The sequence below is a fragment of the Neolamprologus brichardi genome, chromosome 17 (assembly GCF_056152115.1).
Source record: "Neolamprologus brichardi isolate AB-2024 chromosome 17, ASM5615211v1, whole genome shotgun sequence".
Lineage (NCBI taxonomy): Eukaryota > Metazoa > Chordata > Actinopteri > Cichliformes > Cichlidae > Neolamprologus > Neolamprologus brichardi.
In genome coordinates, this window is record NC_142120.1 from 6637842 (window position 1) to 6665271 (window position 27430).

Consider the following 27430-nt stretch of genomic DNA (forward strand, 5'->3'; position numbering starts at 1 on the left):
TTTGTACTTATTTGACTAGGAAGAATTTATTAAAGGTGAGAAACAAAACAAAACAAAAAGCCACAATCCATTGGTTTAACTGCATTAAAAGCTATGTACATTATAAATAATTCCACTACAATACAACCATTTGTTTTTCCTAGTCAAGACCTACTTATTGAGATGTTACTGTCTCAAGGGCCTGGCAGAGGGACAGAAGGGGAACTAATGTCCTGGAGCTGGGAACAAATTTGTCTGTTTGCCACTGAATACAACAGCTGGAATAAGTGAGTGTTTGACTGCAGGTAAGTTATTAATGCCTTGTTACTGCTGAACTGAGGACCAGGATGAAGACGGCAGGTTTTTCTAGACCTAAACTGCTGTAGGGGGATTATACAGAGAGGCCACAACATTAAATCCATCTGCCTAATATTTTGTGAGTCCCCTTTGTGACATCAAAACAGGTCTGGCCCTTTGAAGCAAGGTCACAGGACCTCAGAGGGTGTCTTCCGGTTGCGGGCGCCAAGATATTGCAGCAGATGCAGCGATCGGGCTTATTCTGGTGCATCCTGTGGATCGTCCACTGGACTGACATGTGGGGAGGCCAACACCTCGAGTGTAATGACGAGCTGTTTCTGAACAGGACCTCTGTCATACAGGAGCAAATTAGCCACATTTGGGTGGATGTTAACAGTATCACCCACATGAATACCGATACCAATGGCTTCCCGGCTGAGTGACGCACTGCAACGAGATGATCGAGGTCATTCACTTTACTCGCCTTTGGTTTTTAATGTTGTGGCTGACACATGTAAAGTCTGTTTGCAGATCTCAGCACTCGGAAACAGGAGCGTTTTTCTTGTGCTTGACACTCCCAACAGTTACAGGAACTGTTAACTTGTCTTGAGGTTTAAAAAACTAGCCTGGATACTGGGCATCTTGTGAAGTTCTCTGTCATTGGCCCATGTTTTTTTTAAGTGCTAACTGCCCTGCTGAGAATCCTGCTGTTGCTGATGTGATGTCGCTGGGTTTAAGTGAGAAGCCGATGACCAGGAGGCGATCACCGATGACGATGGCACACTCTGCACGCTGCTGCCGCACATTGACGTTGTCAGCACAACGACGCTCTCCTCCGACACCTCCTCGACGGTCATTCCTCCACCGGCGGCCTTCCGGGAGCAGTCCATGCAGATGTAGTCCTCATTCTCGGCCATCTCGCATGACACACCCACACAGACCTGGTGGAACCACTCGTCACAGCCGCCATCACACTGAACCCAGTCGACCTGGGAAATAGGAGAGAAAAGAACAAAAAACCCACGTGATGATTTCAGAAATGTGAGTGAGTGAGACAATGACTTTGTCAAGCAAGACACTAAATTCAAAGATGATATTTAACAGCGTTAAATCACGCTAATCACGTCAGTCTGGACAGTGAAACAAACTTGCTTTTGTCACCACAACAACAAATTTGAAAAGAAGCTGCAGCTTTAATTCAAGAATTTTAATGAAAATACTGCATTAGCAATTAAAGAAGTCTGTTTCACAGCTACAAGTTCACACAGTTCTACACTGTTCAACTAATGCTTGATGTTATTTACTGGAATACATGACTACAACAGAGAAGATCATCTTGGACACACTTCAATTGTTGATTTTCAAAACATTAGAAATAACAAAACAAAAACAAATGTATTTACCAGCGCAGCTAGAAAAAAGTGGTTTCTGCTGTAACATGAAGCTAAAAATTTGAATTAAATTATTATCATTTTCTTTTAAAGGTTACCTTCCTTTCAAAGTAGCGACTAACACAGCACTATTCCATCGTTTTGGGCTGCAGTCACGAGTATGCCCTGGATAAATCAAAGGACAGAACTGTAGGGCTAATGATTCCTCAGATTTGATTGGCTGCGCAGACTCAAAGGAGAAGAAGACTAGCCACTGGTTAACTTTGTGCAGTCTGCAGTAGCGTTTTTGGTCAAGACAACATCAGGTGGCCTTGTTAATATGTTATGTCTAACTCTCTTTAAGGTGTTCCAGTGCGGTTACCAGCTGTTACTATTCAATAAAAAGGTACCCGATGTTCATTGTGAGAAATGTTTGTTATCCACTCTGGTTTAATAAAACAAACACACATTCAGTGGATGACACCACAGTATTTCCCAGTCTCCTCAGATGGAATCATCAAACTGTCGAGCGGCTCTGTATGCAGACTGATGTTCCGTCTGACACCATGCGAACATCACGACACAATCACGGAGACCTACAGTTTAACACTGAGTATGTTTGATTTCGTGCAGTCGATATGGGCTTAAGGGAATTTCACAGTGCAGAACGTCAGTAGATACAGAGATACAAAGCTCTGCTCGTGCTTGCTGTACAGCTAATCATATGGCAGCAAATCAACTGCATTTAGGCGTGTAGACAAGGTCAACATGACCTGATGCAGTTCAACTTGAGCATTAGAAAAGGTGATTTAGGTGACTTTGAATGTGACATGGTTGTTGATGGGCTAGGCTGAGTACTTCAGAGACTACTGATCTGGGATTTACCCCACACAACCATCTCTAGGGTGAATATCTAGTGAGCAGAAGTTCACTGGGAGAAAATGCTTTGTCGATGCCAGAAGTTAGAGGAGAATGGGCAGACTACTTCAAGCTGAAAGGAAGGCAACAGTAAATAAAACCATGTCCTGACCATGCCACTTAATGACCACCGTATACACACTTTGTATATGGCTTTGTAGATGGCTGCTTCCAGCAGGATTACGTCACAACGCTCAAATCATCGCAAACTAGAATCTTGAACATGACAAGGACTCCACCAGTCGCCAGATCTCAGTCCTCTAGAACAGTGGTCCCCAACCCCCGGGCCTCGGACCGGTCCCGGTCCGTGAGTCGTTTGGTACCGGGCCGCGAGAGTTGAGGCTCAGGTGTGAAATGTATAGTTTTCAGGGTTTTTATCGGTTTTCAGCGTTATTTTGTTATCGTTTACTCGGTTTTCCTTGGTCTTTTCACGTGTGTTATGAATAAATTTTCTTATTTTCGGTACTGGTACTAGTTTTATTTTGTTGTATTTATCCGCGACACCTTAAAGGCCGGTCCGTGAAAATATTGTTGGGCATAAACCGGTCCGTGGCGCAAAAAAGGTTGGGGACCGCTGCTCTAGAACCCATTTAGTGCATGGTGGAATGGGAGATATACACCATCGATGCACAGCTGACAAATCTGCAGCCACTCTTTGATGCTGTCAGATCAATATGGACCAAAATCTCTGAAGAATGTTTCCAGCACCTTGTTGAATCTATGCCAAGATTCAACAATATTGAGAGCTGAGGTGCATCCAACCAGGTACTAACAAAATGTATTTGTAGACATAAAATTCTTCATAATAAACTATATTTCAGTCCTATTTCAAGGACGTAGATGTGGTCTACTACCTTGAATCATGTGAGATCAGTTTAGTTTCCTTGCTCCCCAGGTTTGAGTCCACATTTAAACCAGGTGAGCAGGGAATAACCTCTGAGACCACGATGGATCACAATAAAGTAATGACACAAAATAAGATTAAGAATATTCAACAATTTTTCAACATATTATATAATGGTAAAAATGGTAAATGGCCTGTATTTGTATAGCGCTTTTACTAGTCCCTAAAGACACCAAAGCGCTTTACACAACCAGTCATCCACCCATTCACACACACATTCACACACTCGTGATGGCAGTGTGTGAATGGCAAGTTACATTGTAGTCACAGGCACCCTGGGGCGCACTGACATCATTAAGATTGATGGACACAGTCTTAATGTTAAAATTGTGTCCATCAAACATCTATGATTTCCCCCTTGTACCCCTTTCAACACACATCTGGATCTGCAATGGTGAAACTCGGTCGCAAGTGCCTTGAGGCGATTGTTGTTGTTGTTGTTGTTGTTGTTGTTATTTGGCACTGTATAAATGAAACTGAATTGAAATGTTAGTTAGTTAGTTATGGAGGTGTGCTCACCTTATCTTTACACGGCCTCTGGCAGTTTTTGGCTGCGCACACTGCATTCTCATCATTGGAGTCCTCTGCCCCCGACCAATCATACTTCGAGGGAATGTCAAGAATCTTCTTCTCCTTCCTCTTCTCCATCCCCTCCCTGATGGCCTCTGCCTTTGCGGCTGCTTTCTCTTTCCTCTTTCTCTCCTTCTCCTCTTTGGCCAACCGTTTGGCCAGTTGCTTCATTTCCCGATTCTTTTCCAGGTTGATTTTAAGTTTTTTCTTTTTGGGTTTACCCCCAAGGCCGAGCTCCAGACCCACCCTCTTTAAGTCTTTGGACTTGGGCGGTCGGATATCTCCCATCGCCGAAGTTCCGCTGGCAGCTGCAGCAGCCATCAGCATGTGGTGGTGCTCGGCTCTTTCCAATTTGCGTTTCCGCTTCTTCTCGGAATCTTTGAGCTTGATCTTCAGAGGCTTTTCAATCAGAGAGTCGTCAGGCTGGAAAGAAAGGAAGGGGGAGGGGGAAAAAAAGAGCAAATGAGAGCGATCACTGCCATTTCTTATTCTGTATTTACTGCATACATTGTGTGTAATTGCACCATCAGAACAAACAAAAATGATTAATCTCAGCATTGAGTCCCTATCCAGCTGTGCAATCAGGTTGCATAATGGCTGAACTTCCTACCTCCATGACCTGCAGGAATCTCTCCTCAGAGGGTGGGTGAGTGGCCTGCAGGATTCTCCAGATGTGCTGGGTCTCATCCAGGGACACCTCCAGCAGGTCTCCAAGCATCATCAGGTCCTCCAGCTGGGCTTTAGCCTGCGGGGACAGCTCAAGAACAGGTGGCTCAAGGCTCCGAGGTACCAGCGGGGTCTTCCTGGGCTGCTTTCTGGGTGTACCCAGATCTGAAATGTAAATATTTTGAGTATGAAATGGGAATCTCCCAAGGAGTAGTTAATGTAATTGTTTATTATGCAAATAAATGCCAAGAGGGAACAATGTATTAAATAAATGCGGCCTCACTTTGAACACAGGACTTGGAGGCTGAGGAGTAAGCGTGCTCGACACAGAAGGAAGGCGTGGCAGCCAGCCACATGTGACTGACCACCTCCTCTGACTTCACGGGAATCTCCTCATCACAGAACAGGTAGGGCTTCACCTCACCAGGGTCCTGGAGCCAAACAGTCATACAACAACAACACAAGAAGTCAAAATAAAGTCCTATGACACCCCAATTTAAATCACACCACTGATGCCTCCCATACCTTCATGTCATATCCGTAAGTCTCCCTGATGTCTTCGTCTGAATCAGTTTCCTCGTCGTCGTAGTCCACAGAGGGACGCGGTGACGTGGCTCTGCTGAAACCAGACTGCTGGAAAGTTTGGATATGACCCTGGGAAACACACAAACACACACGTACTCTTTAAAATTTCTTCTCACAGGAAAGGTTTTATCTACTGAACTTATCAAAGAAATAAAAGCAAAACAGCAACGATTCTTCAGCTTGTTGTTGAATAAGAACTGTTTTGCCTGATAATTTCCCTAGAGGGTAGATTTAATTTCAGGTTTCAGCTCACCAGTCTGAAATGTGAACTTTCAGACTGCTAAGCCAATCCACTGGCCTTTTTATCTTTTTACAGATTCCTGCCCTCTGCTGGTGAAGTGCACATTTACATCCAAAGCATCAATCTGTATCTCAAAGAGAATTTCTAACCATGCAAAATTATTAAGGATCAAAGTACCTGTAAGTCAGGATTGGCGGCGGCTTTCTGCAGCTCAGCGTTGATGATCTTCTCCGTTTTCTCCCTCGCAGCCTGCTCGACCATACGCTGACTCAGCACAGACAGCTTCGCCAGGGCCGAGGACAACTCCTCTGTGGCCAGAGCTTGGCGTGCTCGGTCCTGTTAAGAAAGTTTAACCAACATAAGCGCAGGTAATAAGCAGAGACCAAAAGAAAAAGCACGGAGAAGCTCGGATGCTGCCAGTTAGGCATTGTAATTTATATGCGTACCTGCCAGCTCATTGCCCTCTCAGTCAAACACTGCAATGCTTCTCCTTCTGGCAGACGCACTGGCAGCTTCTGCAGTGAAACTAACAATGACAGAATGGTCTCTAATCTCGGCCTCCGTGATCGCTGGCACAGCGGACACAGGAATTTGGAGTCTTTACTATTGCTCTGCCAATTCACACCAATCTTCTTCTGAGATCCAGTCTTAGGCAGAGGGACGCAGGCTCCGTGGAACCAGTCTTTACAAAGTTCGCACTGCAACATGAAGCCGCTGGCAGTCTTTCGACACAAACAGAACTTGACCTCCTCGATGCGATCTGCCATGGCCATCTTAGCTAAATTTGCAGCTCGGAGTGAGTGAATGGACTCCACTTCTTTCTGCTCTTTGGCTTTGAAAGCTGCTACAACAGTAGAAGGGTCCCGCACCTCCTCGTGGTTCTCCTCCAGATCACTCAGGGTGTCTGGGTCAAAGCCGCCCCTCTCCTTTTCCATGAGCTCCTTAACACGCTTTCGCTTGCTCTTGCTGTTGCCGTATACGCCAATGTCCACACGAGGACTGAGGACCTAAGAGATATTTGTTATAATTATCATACAGACTTTAAATATTTCTGCATCTCAGCCACAAGTAACATCAAATGTTTCCATGACAGCCCACCTGGAGCAGTGTGTACGTGGAGTTCTTCTTGAGGAACGTGCGAGCAGTCCTCTCCCTCCAGGCTCGAGCTGCAGCTACCTGAGACTCCACCTGAGCTAGCGGATCGAGCCGCACAGGGATGGAGCGGCCCCTGGCCAGCAGGCTCTCCAGCTGATCCAGGTAAGCATAGCTGCTGCCGTTTTGGATGGCCTCCACCTTGGAGGTCCACTCCTTGGCCTTTTGCAGGGCCTCTCGGAGAGCCAAAATATTTGGTAGATACGCTGGGATGTTCCGAGCTTCCAGCACAATGCTCTCAAGCGTTGCCATGCTGTGACGAGGTCTAAGATTATAAGAGCACAAACAAATATGTGAACCGTCTGATTTTAAAAGGCAGACTTTTATGGGTAATTTAGATCTCCATTCACATGTGAAACCTCACCTGGCCTGCAGGCAGGCGCGAGCTTTATCCTCCCATCTCTCTGACACGGTAAGGATTTCTTGGAGTTCAGCCATGGCCTTCTCCACGGCATGGTGCGGTGCCAAACCCACCCCAGAGTCGATCAGCCTCTTCATGAGCTCCAAAGTGACGCGGTGGGGCTCAGCAAGGGTGGCACGCACCTGAAATTTGATGATGTTCTCAGTCTCTGTTTTGCTCAATCTTTTGATGTTTATGATTTTGACTCATATCTGTCACTCCAAAGATTTTGCTTCCTTTACACTGGCACAGAACTACTTAGAAATCTAAATAGTTCTAACAATATGATAACATTCTACAGAAACAGAGAGCAATACGATGTTAGTCTCAAGTTGACTCCTTTTCCTTTCCGCTTGGTAACAAAAGTGGAAAACCTTGTGTTTTTGCAAGGACAACAACTCATATCGCCTGATGTGGGCTCACCTCATCAAGCCACCGGGCCTGCTGAAGCTCCTGTTTGAGTCTGGGCAGCTCTGGCAGCTCCACATCCAGGCCACTGCCCAGATCCAACAGCGCCTGCAGCTTGGAGGAATCTGGCATCTCATCTGACAGCGCCACCTGGGCCCGTTCATGAAAGTCCTCCACATTCTCCAGTAACTCCTGGCAATACGGGCAGTGACAGACACATTTAGAGGTAAAGGAAAAGTAGGAAATGTCAGGGAGTGGTTTAAGAGTATTGGTTGAATGAGCGGGGGGAGCAGAGAAAATTACACAAGAGAGGCAAAAACAAAATTTAAAAACCCCCAAAACAAAACAAAAAAACAACTATAATTGGGATCTATGTATCGACACATGGAACTAACTTTGACTTGTCGCGCCTGGCTGATGATGCAGGGTAGCCTGTACAGCTGCTCTACGAACGCTTTCAGCTCATCCACAGTCAATTTGGTCCGATTGCGATTGCTCTCAGAACGCAGGCGGCTACTGGAGATGCACACAGAAAAAGAGGGGAGAAAAAAACCCAAGGATTTAGTTCCTCTTTGAACAAAACCACCTACAAAATTAATACTGAAAAGACTTTTTAAAAAACTGATATCATGCCCAGTAACTTGCGAGTGGTAAATCAGCACAAATCATTGTCCTGACCTGTGTCTCTGCTTGCGGCTGAGCAGCAGCTGGGCTACAGAGGAGCACGTCTCTGCCTCTTTGACCATCTCCCTCAGGCGACGGAACAAAGCGTTCTCAGGATACTTTCTGTCCTCTGCGTCCTCGAGCAAAACTTTGAGTTCAATGAGATCTGTGAGAGAGCGACAGAAAGAAAGAGCAGGAGAAAACAAAGATGAGAAAGGGTTTAGATATAATAAAGACATAAATAGCTAAATTAAGGGAACAAAATGCTTGTAGTTTATAATGCAATAAAACAGAGACCTTTTTTGTTTTTCTGGTCTGCAGCCAAGGCTTCTGTGACCCTCTTTGCCCAGGTATCATAAGACTGAGCCCGAGTCTTCACGCCATACAGCATGGAGGGGAACTCCTCCAGATCATAGCGATACCTGGAATGGATTGGACAAAAACTGCACATGAAAATTTGTTTTAAGAATTTACTACCAACACAAGCTTGTGCAACTCTTAACATGATTAAAGTTTACGCCATGAATTAAAAAAGGAAAAAAAAATCCCACCTAAGACACTTGTCGCCAAGAGGACAGTCACAGAGATCTTTCGCGTGGTGGAGACAAACCAGTCGGTCTGGGCTGCAGGAACAGGTCAGCGCAGACAGGAAACAGGTGGTCTTACACTTGTAGCACTGACGCTCATCGTCCGGAACGAGTTCAAAAACCTCCAGCTCGGACGACAGTACCCCCTGTTGGCAATGAGCAAAGCGATGCTCAAATAATCCGAATGGGTTGCATTACATGTATAACATCCACAAAACAAAAAAGAAAAACATTCACCATTTCCTGGACAGCCTGTCTGAGTTTTGTTTCTTCATCCATCATGTCTTGCATTTCTTTATAGACGGAAGCAGCCAGCTCCACGTCGAGGCTCTCGGGATCTGCAGCCATCTTGCAAAGCAGCTCCTCGTGGGAGAAAACGCAGTACCGGTGGAGACGCCGGTAATGGGCGACACACTGACGGCCCATTGGCAACTGAAGAATGGGTGAAAAACGAGCAAAGTTTTGGCAAAATAATATACATAAAAAAATTCAATATTTAAAATAAAAGAGGAGTTTGTATTTTTGCTCCCTCACCCAATCAGCTGTGCAGAAATTAACAGCCTCTGCAAAGTTGTAGCCCTGGTTGAAGCCGCTGTGGTAGGCCCGGGGAAAGGTAACCACAAACTCCCCGGCACACTGATTGGTCCTGTACACCTGAGGAGAGGAATATATATGTAATAAATAAAGCTCTCCACATGAATATTTAACCAGATCAAATTCCATCCCAGAGTACGGGCTACATACAGGGACACCATGCTCCATGAGGACGTTGGGATTCATGATGGTGACGAGCTGATGAAGGAGGTCAGGCTGGGAGTCAAAAAGCTCTGGAGCTAACTTTTTCATGACAGCCTCTAATTTCTCTGCTGCAGAGGCCGGGACGCCATACCAAGTCTTGGGTTCTCCCCTGAAGAACAGAAGGAAGACATCAGAATGTTGTTTTAATATTTAGGGCTTCTATTGTACCATAACTCCACAGAGCAGACATAAACATAAGATCAACTATAAAAGCCCTACTGAAGCAAAGGATTACCACTGACATGCAGATTTTTGTTTTCATCAACACTACTACTTATCTGCTGCTTCCAAAACTATACTTCATAAACTTGCCAGTGAAGAAAATTGATGGAGTAGCTCCAGTGGTCTTCGATGTGCCAGCAGAAGGAGGAGAAACACATGCCCACGTAGAGCCAGGGTACCTTCATGCCTGAGATGTCCACGTTGATGTGGGTGAGCACAGATTGCTCCAGCACTGGCATGTTGTTCAAGTTCCAGCCTGAGTTTGCATAATCCTAACAGGAAAGGAAAAGGGTGCTTCTATTCAGAGCAAATTTGAAAGTATTAAATAAATAGACTGGAGGCTGGAGTTTGCTAGATGGAACCACTCAATAAAATACTAAATAAGATGATGTGTGTGCAATTAAAAATCTTTAGCAGAATATATGAGAAATTGAGCTGACAAATGTGCCTCCCCATCAGCGATGGCATTTGGGGGGGGAAAAAAAGAAAGAAAAAGAGCAGAAAAATATTACTTTTATTAGTTTTTAAAACTTGACTGTCCACTGTACAAGTGTTTGACACACTCTAGGTAACCCCTGTGTTGCTTTTTAATTGGATTACATACACAGTTTACTTGAACAATACTGTCTCTGCGTGTTACTTTTCAACTTTTGTCAAGGCAACACATCACCACGTTACGATATTTACACTGTGTAACCATCTTCTCACCTCCTCATCTCCCATCAGCCTCCTCTTTCCGTCCCTGACAGGGAATCCGCTGCCGACATCCTTGGAGCTGATGTCTGCTCCATACTCTACGATGACATCCTCCTCAATGCTGCTGACCAGACGCCAGAACTCCTTCTCCACCAACTCTGTGGGGACCATCTGAGGAGTGTAAGATGGATCTTATGACATATCCTGTTTTAGATCTTCGCTGAAAGGCTTGAGAGCAGCATCCGTTTACTCATTCTAGCTCTACTGAGTAGATTTCACATACATGAACAGGCATGTTGAAGTAGTCAGACTTGAAGTGGTCGGCCATCTCTCCGAAGCTTTGCAGGCTGTACTCCCTCACAGCTTGCTCGAAGCCAAATGCCTCCCTAGGCTTACTGCATTCCTGTGTAGGAGCATGAACAATTCATTAGAGTCACTGCTGTTGAAGCCACGCCCATTTGAGTAATTAAACTTTAGGTTGGTTGCTAGAAACAGGCTTTTGTCTCTCTGTTCTATATATTTCTTTCAGTCTTCACCCGTATACTTGGTATGATGAGTACTATAGTAACTGTAAGAGCACCAATCTTTGACATGAGAAACATTTGTGGTATACCACAGATGGCTCAGGGAGAATAAAAGCACATTCAGCGTCTACCTCAGCAACACACTTAGGGCACCGCCAGTCTCCTTTGGGTACGTCCTGCAGAGGTGGGATCAAGCAGAAGGTGTGGTAGCTGTCGTCACAGCCATCACACAGCAGGAGCCGGTCCTCTTCGTCCCCTCGTCCACACACGAGGCAGAGATAAAGGTCGATCTGAGGGTTAGCGCCACATTTTTATTTTATTTTTTTTTAAAGGAAAAACAAAACAAGATGCAAAAATTGTTGTGGTATTGAATAACATGGTTAATTTTGACACTGAACACAATGAAATGATGAAATCACACTCACAAAGTTGACCTCCAGGGTCTCCTTGCGTGGTCTCATCTTGATGGCGAAGGCCTGGGCTTTGAGGTGCCTCTGCTTCTTGTTGAATCCATCATCTAAGTGAATTGGAAAACTACAGTAAGAGGAGTGGCTCTTGGTTTTTGTGTTTAAAAACAAAACATAACAAAAACAAAGCCCACGCAAGGCAAACAAAATTTTTGTTTACCAGCTGATACGATCTCCAAGCCGACCATCTTGGGACTCGCTCCAAAGATTTTAAGGGTTTTTGGCTCCTTGTTTTCCCGCTAGAGAACAACAACAATAACAGCATTAGACTGTGAAACAAAGTGATCCTGCTAAATGTTAAGACATCCTCGGGGGGGGGGGGGGGGGGGGGGATTCCTGACACAGTTAGAAATCTGGATGTGCAGAGGGAATGCCAAAAGTTAACGTGTCAAGCACTTTTTTAAACTTTTATTTGGGGGGACATGACCCATTTGCAACAATGTTATCAAATGTTACACTCAATGAAATGCATTAGTAGACAAAAGATAACAAAGAGCTCATGGCATTTTTCATTTTAGGTCAGCGTGGGTTGCAAATTCAACTCTGAGTTGATGTCTGAGTAGCTTCACTTTACCTCTGATTTCAGGCGCCTGGAGCGTCTCTCTGGCAGTAGCCGCTCTTTGGTTTGCAATCCATCGCCTTCTCCATCTTTATCCTTCTCATCCTCCTCATCGTGCTCCTCTTCCTCTACAGCCTCCTCGCCAACTCCCTCGTCTACCTCATCCCCATCATTTCCCTCATCATACAACCTTTGGAGGCCCTAATCAGAGGCAAAATGATCACTGAATAGGTTACTGAAGAAAACCAGGATGTTATTTGGCCCAAAGGCTATTACAAGCTATTAGAAACAGAACATTTATATACAGTATGAAGTGTTTTTGGAGAAACTTCTATAAGTACAATACATATACATGCAATTTAGACAAGAAACCTCAGAGGATCTACTTATGATGGTCTAAAACACATTAGCTGTAGTTTTCCTCCCAATTATGATATAAAATGCAGTTAAACAGCATTCAGCACCACTCACAGTTAGTGTGGCCCCAGTCTGGAAGAGCTCATAGGGGTAAAGGATCCTCTCATAGTGAGAACGCAGAAGAGACCCGGTGCCTTTTCCAGCAGGGTAGCCCATTCGGCTGGCCACCTTGGACCATAATTTTTCTTTACACACCGTCTCAAAGCCGCCCTCGGATGACACAATCTTTAATGCACACAAGGAAAACATTTTTTTTTTTTTAGCTCTTACCACTTAATCTATCTAATCATCCAAAATATTTTTTAACATCATATGGTAAAAAAACCCCATTTTTTTGTGCTGCTAAAGGGTCCTTATTTACAAAAGTTCACTTAAAAAAAAAACAATTTTTAGGTTAAAAAACAAAAATCTGAACACAAAACAAAAACAAACAAAAAAAAACAAAAACAAAACAAAACACATCCATGCTGACTGGTTCCACCTTGCTGAGCTGGTAGAGGTCCAAGAGTTTCCTCTCCACATGAGGGAATCGAATCTTAGATCCCTGCAGCTCCCAAAACTTTGCAATTTGATCCAGAAAGTTGAGCTTTACGCGAGTGAGCGCCTGGAAAAGCAGCAGAGAAAGAGCAAAAGGACAGATTAGAAAAATCAGAGGCTGGTATTCCTTTTGTTTCCACGTTTTGGTGCCAGGAAAACCAAGAAATTTGCATTGGGGGGAAAAAAAACAACACACAAAAAAACAACAGTATGTCCAGACACCAGATCTATTTCAACAACTTTCATACATAAATACTGTTTGAGATCAGTAAAAAATAGGTAATGCAGTCTGATAATTATCATCTGCGCCTTTCTAATATATATAAAACAACATTGCAGCTGTCCTGGTGCCCTGAACTGAAACAACACATATCCAAAATTTGACTTTATGGGCATCCATGATATCAAACGTTGGACACAATTAAAACTAAACTGAAAAAAATAATAATGCAGCTTTTTGTTTTGTTTTAATAACCTTTTCCTAGTCAAAATAAAAACTGCAGTGTATTTTTTCCCTTCTTGGTGTCCACATCTCCTCAGACCCGACATGGTCTGCCCTCATTCAGGTCCAGTCCAAAAAGGCTATATAGTGCCTGTACCACCTCTGACAACTGAGGAAGTTCAGGGTCTCTCCAGTGATCCTCAGGACTTTCTATGCAGGCGCTGTGGACCGCATCATCAAACAGAACACTGCATCCTGGTATGGGAACGGCTGTGTTAAGGATCAAAAAGCTCTTCAGAGACTGATCGATACAGCAGAACGCTGCTGCATGACTGCTCTCCCCTCCCTACAGGACATCTACACCAGGAGATGTTGGTCTAGAGAAGCTCAGATATTGAAGGACCTGTTCCAACCAACTGTTCCATCAGGCAGAAGGTTCCGCACCATCCGGGCAAAAACAGAGAGATTCAAGATAAGCTTCTATCCCCAGGCCATCAAACCAGAACATGCTGCCCCACCCACAGCATCCATAAGTGACTGAGACAGGACATATTCTCAACACATCCCAACCTGATTCTTCTCGCCTTTACTACAGCACTAGACACTTTAACACCCACTGCACAATGTACATTTTTAGATTTTCAATTTAAACATTTCCAGATTGTTTTATTTTATTCACTTAATGTACATAATTCACTTACTTACTGCATATAATGTGGTCTTTTGTATAATTCACTTAATGTACATAATGTTCTCTCTTTTTGCACAGTCAAGGAGTGTGTCAGGACACATTCCACTGCCTGTTGTACTCATAACTATGCATGTGACAAATAAAGGATCTTGAATCTTAATTATCTATCATACACACAGCCAAAGCAGTAACAATAATGGCTTCAGTCTCATTATAAACAATGACTGGAGTTATTTTATTTATTCATTCATTTGTGGCAAACTCACCTCAAGTTCATTCAGCCTTTGCACCCGAGGAGTGAACCGGAAGTTGCGTACATCACAGGCAAACGGAGGCTGCCAGTCCTGATTGACAACAGAAAAGAAATACTACATTCACCAAAACAACCTGAGCAATGAGGAAATCATTGTGACAACACGTGACTAGTTTAAAATAAAAATAAAAATCTAAATGTATCTGTTGCATGTGTGCATGTAGACGCCATTAGGCCCAATGTCTACCATCGTTCCACTTTAACTTAGCTAGCCACCTCTTTAAAACCAAAACACCAGGTGGGAGTGAGGAAAACAGCTACATTTTCTTCGCACTTCCGCCCACAATTTTTCTGAACAACAAACGGAAAGCAGTGTCAAAAATGTTAAGTTAAAAACTGAAAAGAAACTGAGCGTCGTTTGACCTCTATTTAGACTAATGGCAACTAGTAGCGTCGCTGCGTTTCGTAAAATCCACGCAGGCCCAAAGTAAGCCAGCTCAGGATCACAAAGAGACAACAAACCAAAAACCTCTGCAGACTTTCAGTTTTATAAAAAAAATACCTGAGGGGGTCGGATTTTGCAGATGCCCGTCTTCTCTGCAATAGGTCGGATCTTGTTGATGAATCCCAAAGGATCCGAGAAATCCTCCCAACTCGGCTCAAACACCGGGCATTCGGGAGGGGGCACGAACTCCGCAAACGCAGACATATCGGCGTCCGTCCAGTGACACAGTCTTTAAAAAATATATCAGGGATAAAAGTGCGCAAAGTTGAGCCTCAGGAGTCCATAATTGTGTTAGCTGCAATTGTTTCTTCCTTCTTCTTCTTTAGTGTCCATGATGATTCTTCCAATGTCCCCAAATAACAAATCACGTCAGTGACAGGAGCATCCCAGGGGCGAAACCTAATGTGGTGTGAAAAGTGAAGGCAGAAAATACAACAAGAACCGAGTCAATGATGCATGTCACTCCTGTATCCGTAAACAGAGGGCCAAACCAGGCCGGGGTATCGCCACCAAATCCTCCCCCTACCTGGGACGGAGGGCAGGGTCAGTCCAAAAACGCCACCATTGCTCCTCTCAAACCAAAGCTTCAGGAGGAAAAAAAAATCTGCGGTGAAGACTTGGCCGCAGACGATTTGGAAAAGAAGTTTCACAATACCCAACACACAAAAACACTCCGTCTATTATGTTAAATAAGCTAGCATCGCTTCTGCACTACCTGGGCAGTGCATGATTTTTTTCGTGAGGATGCATTTCCAACAAACTTATCTAAGGTTAGCTGTAATGTTCACTAGCTAACGTAATCACGCTAGTGAACTCGTCGATGTCCTCCAAAATAAACTCCAGCCTCTTCGTCCTCCTACTCTGGTGGCACCAGTCAAGCTCGAAAACAACACGGATAAGCCTAGTACCAAGCGTACACTGTTGACTGTTTCCTTCTCTCCGCACATCAGCCCCCATTCATTGAAGCATTTGAGGCGACGGAGAACTAGCACACAGCTAATTTGGTAAGCTAAAAGAAGCTTAGCTACCGCTTCCCGTTGCGCAGCTAACATTGACGTTAGCTGGCACAGTCGGCTGAGAAGAACGGTCCTCCGTGGTTTAAGCAGGTTAAATGAAATCGCATATACAAAAGCAATACTCTCTTTGCTTTGTTTTACCGGAGGCAGCTTTCCGTATATTTAAACGTCGTCTATACCTATTGTAGTCGGATTAGCAAACGTGCTAGCTACAACTAGCAAGGAAAGGGAAGAGCTCTTATGGTGCTTTCATGGACACTCGGAAAAAGTTTCACTACTTTTGAATTCATTGCTGTTTTTTTCATCTAACTTTGATGCTGGCGTGAAGAAAATATATTTGGTAACAAGCGCTAATAAATTCATATTAGTTGTAAAAATCTGCTGGATTGATTGCTGTCACAGTTCTGCATTTAAGCAAAGGTGTTGGAAAAATCAGCAGTACGAATGTGGTTGGCGGTGTCAGTAATGTATCTTCGAGCAGGTGTCGGTTAGAGGGGATCTCCTTAATGTGGCACACACTCAGGCTATCAGCACAGCAGCCCCATACGCCTGTTGATCACATATTTTGTTTATACATGCAACGTGTCAAAAGAAATTTGGTTGGAAGGCAGCTTGTTTCAAGCCGTGGGTAAACTGGGTATATAAAAGCTCAGCAAAAGATAAAGAATGATTATTTTTAATTGTGCACTTAGTTGATTCCAACAATCCAAATGTTTGTAAATGAGCATGTCTCTTTATTGTGTTAGACACTTTGTTGCTGAAGTTGAACATATCTGCCACTAGTTTACATAGGCCGAGACAGATTAATTTCTAACACAGCATAATTTACTAGAATACAGTAACTGTGTAAATCCTGAGCCACCCCTCATGACTTTATATTGTGCTAAGTGAATAAGTTGCACCAGTTTATAAAAGTATGCATGGCAAAAACAGAGTTTGTATAATTCTTATGAGCTTGAAAGTTGATATTTGGTTCGACCACCATTATACTTCTACACAGGCTGAACTCTCTTATGCAATCTTTCTTCTAATCTCTTTAAATAGTGCTCAGGAATAGTTCTCCGGGCTTCTCGAAGAACATTCCAAAGCTTCAGATGTTGGCTGGCTTTTGTTCTGTTTCAATAATGTTGAGGTGCGGGCTCTGCAGTTACAGTGTTTGTTTTTCTATCTAACTATACTATATTGGCACAGTGTTTGGGATCACTGTCATGTTGAAAAATAAAACCGTTATCATTTGGCGTTATCATTTCTATTGCATGGTGGATCAAAATCTGATGGTCCTTTTCTGTGTTCCCCTGAAAATGGTCAGGTTTAAGAAGTGGATTGTATGTGTGTGAAAAACAGCCCATGTCAGAGGAAAACTTTGAAAGCCTGGAGAACTATTGTTCAAGGCCACTTTAAATTAAATTACAAGAAACTCTGGCTCCTCAGAAGTAAAATATAAAGAAGTGAAGGCTGTCTCAAGTATATAAGAATCCAAATATTATAACATAACATGATCCATGTCAATTCTAAACTACTAAATAAATAACAGCTGCAGTGGGATGCACTTTACATAGCATATGGAGTGTTACGTCATCTTCTGAACCAAAAGCTACGTAAAAATCTAAGTTTTAGAATTAGAGTTTGATTTTATCTGTTGGTAACAGTGGCTGAGGTGACTGTATTTGACTTAATACAATATTTTATTGTGTTTTTATTTTAAGAAGGATGAACTACTTAGGCTGGCACAGTTGCTGCAGTGGGCTGTATCGTCCCCTTATAGCATCAGGTCCTGGCTTTAAAACCAGGATTTATGGCTAGCTTTATAGTTTTCTGATAGCGGTTTTCTCAACACACATGCCAAACCCTCTGCACAGTATGGCCCAGTCACCAGCTTGCTGTCAATGAGTTAAGCAGGAGGGATGACAGGTAGGTAAACAATGCCAAAATGCAGGCACGTGCAGAGGGGTGGTGGTGGTGGTGGGGGGGGGGGGGGGGGGGGGGGTGCTAGAGGGGCTTGAGCACCCGCCCCTTTCCTGATGGGTGCCCAAAGTTCCCTTTTGTTGAGGCAACTTTTTTTTTTAAATTATTATTATTATTTTGTGTGTGCGTGCGTGCGGAGTCCTGTCTGTGCCCCTCAACAATAATATTTAACTATTAATCACAGTTTTGCTAAATAAAAGGATCTGGCTTGCATCAGTCACATGATCACATTTAACCAATGATCGCCCTTGACGGCAGAACGCGCTGGTTACGAGTCGGGAACGAGCTCACAAAGAGCACGCGCATTTTTTGCAGTCCGGAGCTGTAGGAGAAACACAAGTTGACTCAGAGACACAGACTGATGCGACAAAACCAGTAAGTAGGTGTACAGCGTACACTGTAGTGTATAGCACGCAGGAGTATTAGCTTATTATGTACACGTTGGTAAGTTGTCTTGTTGCAACTGACGAACTGAAACAAACGAGCGTGCTGCGTGTGCAACAGCGTGACAAACATTACCTGTCCTTTTATTAACTGCACAAGTAGTGCTGGTCATAGCTGCTGGCTACCTGGGTAAGGCTGTCATGGGTCTGTAGCTCTGTCCACCGTTTTAGGGAACATATTTAGTTTTAAAGTATTTAGAACATATTTAGTTTTAAAGTAAGTTACGGGGCTTTTCCTGCCTTTCTGGGGGGATTATATTTCACTAAAAACGATCTAATATGCATGTCCACATAATTATGCATTATTATATTTATAATATATTAAAAAAACACACGCTGTATTTTAAAGAACATACATTAAGCAGCAGATTATATTAGATTTATATTTCAAATAAGACAAAATTTGGATTTTACAGCAGTAAATTATTGTCTCTCTACAGTTTAAAAATGTAATAAGCTTTGCCCCTGCACAGAGTGGATAGTGAAACAAATGGAATCATCATAAATACATTATTTCATATTTATTACTTCCCCCTCCTCATTGCTTTATTATTGTAGCTCTAGTAATAAATAATAATGTAAGGATTCTGGATCAGCACCGTGATGCCCATAGTATATACAGTATTCTGAAGAAGGTCTAAAATGTCACTGTGTGTGCGTGCATGTGTGTGTCTTATTTAGATGGATTTTTAAAAAAAACTATACTCATGATATAACATTGTCCAGACATGCCTGGTAAGGACATGAGGAGGAAACAGTAGGAGCTGTGTGAGGCTACTAAAGGCAGTGCTATAACATTTTTCTGTCATCATTTTATTATAGATTAAGTGAAAGAGTTGTTAGGTGTGGATAATTAGATTATAGTTTATTGCAATAGCAAGTTGTGCCTTGTTCTCAGATAGACAGCAAGTGGAGAGTGATATATGAAAAGATGGGATGGAAGGAAGAAGAGAAGCAAAGAGTGATTCACAGGCAGAGCCTAAATTATTTCTCACAGTTTTTTGTTGCCTTATGGTTCCAAGTGCTGTCACCAATCTTTGCATTTTGTTATTATCTCATGACACTTGTTTAATCAGCTACCATCTCTCCTATGGACTTTTTAATGTCTACAGTCTCAGATCAACACAGCCCTGCCCTCCAGCACTATCCACAGCAACCCCTCAACAGCAACATTGTACCCATCAGGTAAAACATCGGCTACGTTTGCTTTGCCTTGTTGCCCATATTAGATTCTTGATGAATGTGTGTTGTTGTTATTCAGCCTGGTTCAATGTGCCCCTTTTTAACTTTGAGCACCCGCCCCTTTAAACCTCTCTGCACGGCCCTGCCAAAATGTGTGACTGTATTGTAGCAAACAGCTGCTTAAGTTTCAAATCTGTGAAACTGACAGTAGGCTACATCACTGGCATCCTCTGGCTTTTCCTCACAGGAGGCTAGACTGGCAATCAAACAACTAACTAACCAACTCCAGGCAAAAAATCATCAGCTAACTTAACAACATAGGTATTTACCTCTGTTTGGTCAGGACTTTTTTTTTCATTTTTACAAGCGGTTAGTCTTGACCAACAATTAAAAAGTGTCATCTGTCCGCAGGTGTGGAGGCAGTGTGCTGCGCTATGTTCATGTGGGGAGTGGGCTAACTAATTATTACATTTTAATGTGAAGTATGATTTAAGGTTTGTTTTTAAAACTTTACGTTGTAAAGAAAAGACCAACAAAATAATCTAGTAGCACTTAGAGACATTGGCATGAAAAAATTCTTACTTGTCTGTGATTCCCCTCAGGCCTGTGGTCAGGTTTCCTCAGCAGGTCAACAAACATTATGGAGAAGAAGCTTTGGTTGGTCAGTTTTTTAAGCTAAACAACATAATAATAAATAGAAGGATACCTTCAAAATCAACGTGGTCAACCTCAATATAGTCAATGTGAAGGTTCACAGGTTTCCACAACAAATATCAGATCAACAAATATTTCAGAAACACTCTGACATGCTAGCAGTAGTATCTAAACTGTATAATAATAATAACTAGAACTCATCTTTTCTGATACCAAAGTCCATTTTAATGTATTTAAACACAATTTTTTTTCTTTTTGTTGAACCTGTGCATCGAGAACACCTGTATCATTGCGCATGACAAGGTTCACAGTGGACAAAGTCCTCACTCCACCAATGGGGAAACATCATGGATGTCTTGAAGGCCGATGACCGCTTCATGTGAGGATCTTTACCATCTGAATCATGTTTCTCTGATGGAAAAGTACAGCAAAAACACTCCCTGTCAACTATTGGCAGCTTTAATGACTCTACAGTGCACCTCAGAGGCACAGAGCAGCAACTGCACCAACTAGGATCAGGGAAACGTTTTTGTTTTTGTTTTTTTGGTAGTTTGAAGTTCCTAAAAAGTAAAGGTGGGAATCACCATACATCCCTCGATACGATATTATCACAATACTTAACGCACGATACGATATTATTGCAATTTTTAAAAATATTTTGCAATATTCAGATTCTGTACATAAAGGTAAACTTTATCAATATTCATTTTATCTAATATCAAAGTCTCACACTCAGTCGTTCTCTCATTTCAGTTTTATTGTTGACAAACTGAACGGTTTGTATTACAGTCTAGTCCAACTTAACTGAATGCAACCATCTGGTACAATTATAGCTATTCTGAACTATGCAATTTATGAAAACTATGCAGCCCATTCAGCAACTGAAGAATTTGAAAGTAAATTAAAACAAAATATAATTTTACATTAAATAAAAAAGTTTTAAATTTGATTAAAATAAAACATGTCTTAAATTAAAATAAGTAAACTGTCATGTTTATTGCTGCCAAAAAAAAAAGTTAAACACATTTGGACAGTGAAGGAATGTCAGGATTCTTGCTCAGAAAAAGGAGCTGATCAACATGCTCTGAAGTCAGAGCATCTTCCAGTCCACAAAAAAAAATTTTGTTACAAAATATCGATTTCTGCTGCCCCTGTATCGATACATTATTAGCAAACAAAATATCACGATACTACACAGTATCGATTTTTTCCCCCACCCCTACTAAAAAGTGAGTCATCTGTTAGCCTAGATTATCATGAAGCTGTTAATTTGGTGTAGCATAATGACTGAAAGCAAACAGAGGTGTTAGTGTGTTGTTGTGTAGTTGCCATTCGATCTAACATCATTTATTGCTGTTTTCAGCATGCTGGTCAATGCCATCGAGAGAGCAGGTATAATTGAGCTTCTGAACCAGCAGGTGGTGTACACCTTCTTCGCTCTCACCAATGATGCTTTCGATGCACTGCCGCAGGATGAAGGCAACAGGCTGATGCATGAGTTTTATTCAACCACACAGCTTCTCTTTATTCACATTCTTAATTAATTTATTTATTTTTGGGGGTGGGGGCTGTAAAATAAAGTAGAACAGTGAAACCACACAGCCTCTCATTTGATACCATGTCTCCTGATTCAGCCTCACCTCATGTCTGTCTTGACTAACATCTCTGTATGAAAATGAAATTGAAGAACAATCAAATCGTTATGTCTTAGTCTTTCTTACATTTTTATAACAAAAGTTGCTCTGTAATGTTCTCAGATTCTACCTATAACAGTGGTTGTGACTCCATCATTCTAACATTTGGGAATCCTGCATCAACCCCAGTGTGATCCAGGTTTGAAACAGAGCTGCTTTCTGTCCAGTTTAACGTGAAGGAGTGAACGTTATGTTAAAATGATCTTGTTTCAAGACTGAACTTCAACATCAGCCGTGAGCTGTTCAATGAGTGTTTCCCATCAAAATCTAATTTCAGACATAAGCACAAATCAAAACTCATAGTGAGTCTAAATCAAATCAATAGTAAGTCACCAATATCATTAGTTTAACTTTTATCAGCTTCAGGTCATCTGAGACTTTGGAAACGGTGAGGACAACCTGTTCTTCTACAAACATACTCTTCCTGCCCGACTTCATTAAATTACCAGTATTTATTTGGTTAGTGTGAGTGGACTCTGGAACGTCATGTCAGGGTTAGGGTTGCTCTCTGTGTTTGGCTTCTTTTAAAGCAGAGCAGATCTGAAGCTGCGGTTCAGGTGTGAGCTGCGGAGGTGAGTGACAGCAGCAGGTAATACAGGATCTATGAATCATTCAATCACAAAAAGGCAGCTAATTCAAAGGATTACTCATCGAGTCTACACATTACAGAAAAGTTAGGAAAGAACCAGTTTCTTTAGGGACTTATTAGCATCCTGTAGTAAAAGAAAATTTCTTTCCACATCTTTTATTTAAATCTCTGCCGTGAATAACACGATTTGATGAGCAAAGAGCTTTTAACTGGAAACTTGGCATATCTCAGTATGGTGTGAGGAAACTGGACAAGTGGAAGAAAGAAAGAAAAAAGCTTGCAGAAGAAAAAAAACATTACAGCAGATGAACAGCATCTGGAAGCCATGTCCTTAAGAAAACAGAAAACTGTATCAAAGATCTGATATGGGACCTGAGTGGTGTATCTCATCCTTCAACTAATCCGTCAACAGTTTGTTGAGACTCACCAGAAATGGTCTTAGTGCAGACGTTCCCAAAGTGTGGGGCCCGCCCCCTAGGGGAGGCGCAGAGCCATTGCAGGGGGGGCGCGGCATGAAAAGGGGGGGAAAAAAAAGACAACGCTTGGACACTGCTAGCACGGGCGCCCACACAAACGCAAAGCAGGAGATGAAGCATGGCTGAATATGTTTCCAAACCAACTTCATTTTGAGCCAAAGACTAGAAAATATGGTGAAGCAAATCTTCCCTTTGGTTTCACCTGCACAAGTGCCGAGGTAGGTCTCCCTGCAGGATTGGTTTTCCCTTCGTTGGGAGTAGCGCTGGGCTGTTTAAATCACGGACAAACAGTATCCCACATTCTTGATTTGTAGTTCACAAACACTTGTTGTAATGACTAACTGCTCCTGACATTTTGGAGATGTTAGCTCTTTATACAGTAAAGTTACAGTGGGATACAAATAACATCAGGCTGATCCTGCCACGATTTGTTCCCCCGGTTCAAATCACGGACAAACAGCATCCAACAGCTGTTTATGTTTTTGAACCCATTTTGCACAGAGAGGCATTTTTTGAAAAATGTATTGATAGCAATGTTGAATATTTTTACACAGGAAAAAAAAAACAACTACATGTAAAATAATTACACCATGACCCCTCTGCCTTTCTAAATGGAGGGACAGTAACTGTGTGTATATGTAAGCTGTAAAACCTGCAAATAGTCAGATTAACAGTATTTTGTCTCTATCTGCCATTCAGCAATTCATCTCATGTAAACAATAACGTGCACACAGCACGACGTGAAAAAAGGCACATACCTTTGACGTTGAGTGACGAACTCTGTATTCCTCTTCCACACATAAACGCAAAAAAGGAGTTTTAAAAAATCTCTGTTCTCGGTGATTCGAAACGCCGTTTACGTGTGGACGAAACAGCTGCGTTTTCAAAAATACCAGTGTAGGTGTGGACATAGCGTAAAAGACTTAGTAGTTTATTTTCTTACTACCTGTAATTTATTGCAGATTACTTGTATTTGCTTAATTGTTTACTAAATGTTTGAGGTGTGAAATAAACCGCAATGGAGCAAAATATGGGTGTGTGTGGTTGGCGCGCGCGCACGAGGGGGGGCGCGAACGTTTTTCTTGTAAAACAAGGGGGGCCCAGCAAAAAAAGTTTGGGAACCACTGTCTTAGTGGAAGGGTGGCTGTCAAAATGCCATTGTTAAGGAAAAGAAGCAAGAAGAAAAGGCTGAATAGTGCCAAATTACACAAGAACTGTGTCAATACTGCGCCATGCTACCTCACTGAACTCCTTAGTCCATATACCCCTGGGAAAGCCCTAAGATCATCAAGACAATTACTCTTAGTGCAGCCTAGATCCCGGCTAAAGACCAGAGGTGACCGTGCTTTTGCCCCGGCAGCCCCGAGCCTCTGGAACAATCTTCCTGCTGCTATTCGCGCCTCTGATTCCATCTATTCATTTAAATCTCAGTTAAAAACTTACCAAGCGTTTTCAGTTAGTTAGTTCACATCCCCTATAGTTTTACCCTCATGTTATTTATCTTCTACTAATGTTCCACTGTATAAATACCCCCACCTTATATTTATGATTACCCAGTAATTTTTATCTTCTAAACTATGCTCTAATGTTTTATTTCTTATTTTGTCTGTACTTTTTTTTTTTTTTTTGGGGGGGGGGGGGGTTGTACTCTGTTATAGTCTTTTATGTTATATTTTAACCTTTTTGTGAAGCACTTTGGTGTACCTTCGGTTTTAAATGTGCTATATAAATAAAGTTGTATTGTATTGTAAGAACTGGGATGAAAATCAGTGGCTACAGGTCTTATGGAGTCATGAATCCAAATGTGAAATTTTATGTTCAATTTGTAGTCAGCACTCTTTGTATGGAGGAGGTCAAAAAAGAGGTACAACAGTGTTTACACTCATCTATAAAACACAGTGGAAGCTTTCATGCTGCATCAGCCGTGAGCTGTTCAATGAGTGTTTCCCATCAAAATCTAATTTCAGACATAACTCAAATCAAAACTCATAGTGAGTCTAAATCAAATCAATAGTAAGTCACCAATATTATTAGTTTAACTTTTATCAGCTTCAGGTCATCTGAAACTTTGGGAACGGTGAGGACAACCTGTTCTTCTACAAACATGCTCTCCCTGCCCAACTTCATTAAATTACCAGCATTTATTTGGTTAGTGTGAGTGAACTCTGGAACTTCATGTCAGGGTTAGGGTTGCTCTCTGTGTTTGGCTTCTTTTAAAGCAGAGCAGGCCTGAAGCTGTGGCTCAGGTGTGAGCCAACCGAAAGAAGGTGACCCTCAGGCAATGGGGAAATTCAGCAATCAAAGCATGAACTTGTTTGTTTCAGACTTATAAGTTCATAAGTTGAACTTAAGTTCCAAGGTGCTCCCTGGTCCGCCGAGAAATATAATCTCTTCACAGATTTCTAGTTCTTTCCCCGAATTCCCTCACAGTTGGATGCACCTGGAAAACCTACAAAAAGATGCCTGAAAACTTCAACTTTTCCCTTTTGACACAAAGTGGCTCTGCTCCACATTTCTTTGTCCAAGCTCATGAGCCCTTCTCAAAGTCTGAGTATTACGACAAAAGACGTGGAAACCTAATTTCAAAATAAAGACCAACTTTGAGTGAATTTACCTTCAACATTAACAGACATGTTAGAAGAATGAAAAGAGCAAAAAAAAAACAAAAACAAAAAACAAAAAAACCTCTTGATTCTTTTGCTTTGATGTAGTTACTTACTAAGGTGGAAAGTTTTTTGTTTTTTTGTTTTTTTCTTGTTTGTTTGTTTGTTTGTTTTGTTTTTGCTTTGTTTTATTATTTGCTTCGAGCCCTGTGTACAGGAGCTGCATGCTAAAAGATCTTTTGTTAAAAGGGTTGGCGTAATAAGCAAATGCTTCAGCCAATACCTTTTGATTAGCCTTGTCTCATGCTTTCTTGCTTTGTGGTAGATCTTTGTTCTGTCTTCACTGAGATATTTGAATGCTAATCAATAAAAACAGAGAAAAAAAAAACATGTTAAGTACATAATAACAAATATCATTTAGTCTTGTTCCACACTTTACATCCAAATGACACACCCTTGTACTCTAGTAGGACCCTGTCAATATCAAGGCCATCTTCTTTTGGATTTCAAAGTAAAAGACCATTTCTAATGTGTGTGTATGTAAATGATGGCGTGAGTGTGTGTACATCTATGGACATCAACTTGATGTTTGCTAAAATGATAACTTATTAATTCATATAGAAACAAGTTTTTTTCTGTGAAAAACTAAAATCAACGCCAGAGAGGGTTAAAATAATTTTATGAAAAAGTTAATTCCACACCAGTTACAGGAATAAAATATTAATAGTAAGACAGCAGGAATAAATAACAAACAGGAGAAATATATACAAAACAAGAAAACGGCACACATGAGAGAAAAGGTCACATGACAACACAGCATTTTCTACCCACACTTTGAACTGAATAACAAATAACATGTATTTATTAATCTTGTAGACAATGAAAACAAACAGAACTCAGAGTGTAAAATTTAAAAAACTTTTATTGATGTTAACTTTTTTTTAAGTTATTAAAAAGAAAACCCCAACACAGGAACCCCTCTGAGCAAGCATAGGCGACAGTGGGGAGGAAAAACTCCCTTTTAAGAGGGAGAAACCTCCGGCAGAACCAGGCTCAGTGAGGGGCGGCCATCTGCCGCGGCCGTTCCAAGGGTTTTCTTAAGTATATCATTTAAAACTAACCAATTTAAAGTTTCCAATTCGTTTTCCAGAAATGTTTCATATCACGATTTCTTTTACATTACATCAGCCTTGTTTTGTTTCCTGGTGAAACAAAACAGTCGGCCTACAGATGAGAAAAACCGATGTATGCAACTTGGTTTCTTCGATAGTTTGGCTGCCTCCTTTATGAAAATTTCAGCAATCATATTTTCGATTGCTGGCTGATTTAATTCCAAGGCTAGCAAAACTAATCCTGCATTTTTAAACTCTTTACACATGGCTTTGAAAATCACCTTATGGAGGTTTTTGAACTTCTCTAAGGGGATTTTTATCAATTTCATCCTCAATTTTAGCCCAGATGTTGTTGGTATGCTGGTTGTAGATGTCTGAAACTCTTTCCAGACTGATGACTTTGCCTGATTTTTTTACAGCTCGCTTAACGTTCTGACATACAGTTTTCCACCAAAGATCTGTATTTTTCTTTGTTATCTACAGCCTGCAGGTGGCACGGCGGCCTTTGTCGATTGGAATTCTGGGCTTGACAGTTTTTGGTTTTTTGAAATGAAATTGAAATGAGGGTTGTTTAAGAATGAAATATTCGTATAACTGTTAATGACATTGACATTAACATTAACGACACCACTTCCATGATTATGTATTGAGAGGGTCATACCTGGCAGACTCATGCATTTTCATCCCACAGATCATTTCCAGGATATTTCAAATCAAACTTGAGCCGTGGTAAAAAGAGATGTTTAACATCTACTAAGGAGCTTGAACTCCTACAAGCTGGCATTGGGAGATAAACAGTGTCTCTTCCAGAAGATGGTGACCATGCAGAGGTAAGTTTGTATAGT

The 27430-nt window shown here is 41.8% G+C and overlaps 2 protein-coding genes across 7 annotated transcripts in view; one reads left to right on the top strand and one right to left on the bottom strand.

Annotated features, from left to right (window-relative positions):
- kdm5a (lysine demethylase 5A) lies at positions 1 to 16112 on the bottom strand. Of its 2 annotated transcripts, XM_006780574.3 has the most exons (29): positions 15378 to 16112; positions 14909 to 15250; positions 14360 to 14437; positions 12905 to 13027; positions 12478 to 12648; positions 12022 to 12207; positions 11608 to 11686; positions 11406 to 11497; positions 11112 to 11270; positions 10740 to 10859; positions 10469 to 10627; positions 9851 to 10032; positions 9485 to 9647; positions 9275 to 9394; positions 8978 to 9172; positions 8705 to 8886; positions 8451 to 8575; positions 8169 to 8319; positions 7886 to 8006; positions 7506 to 7682; positions 7047 to 7225; positions 6629 to 6947; positions 5977 to 6537; positions 5708 to 5866; positions 5230 to 5358; positions 4988 to 5135; positions 4649 to 4869; positions 3988 to 4461; positions 1 to 1265 (listed from the first exon to the last, which is right to left on the bottom strand). In XM_006780574.3, exons 2-29 carry the CDS (start codon positions 15053 to 15055, stop codon positions 960 to 962), a joined length of 5226 nt encoding a protein of 1741 aa, XP_006780637.2. In that variant the 5' UTR covers positions 15056 to 15250; positions 15378 to 16112; the 3' UTR covers positions 1 to 959. The 2 variants fall into 2 exon arrangements, with proteins under 2 accessions (XP_006780637.2, XP_035763236.2); XM_035907343.2 differs by having other exon boundaries at positions 14909 to 16112.
- Positions 15430 to 27430, top strand: part of LOC148097861 (uncharacterized) — a 13888-nt gene continuing 1887 nt past the window's right edge. For 2 of the 5 annotated variants that reach the window (XM_087830973.1, XM_087830979.1), the window contains exons 1-3: positions 15430 to 15855; positions 19388 to 19460; positions 27277 to 27415. The gene's annotated coding sequence lies outside the window, so the exon portion shown is untranslated. Of the gene's footprint in view, positions 15856 to 18152; positions 18208 to 19143; positions 19237 to 19387; positions 19461 to 27276; positions 27416 to 27430 lie in introns of those variants that run through there. The other 3 variants (XM_087830974.1, XM_087830976.1, XM_087830977.1) reach the window with 3 other exon arrangements.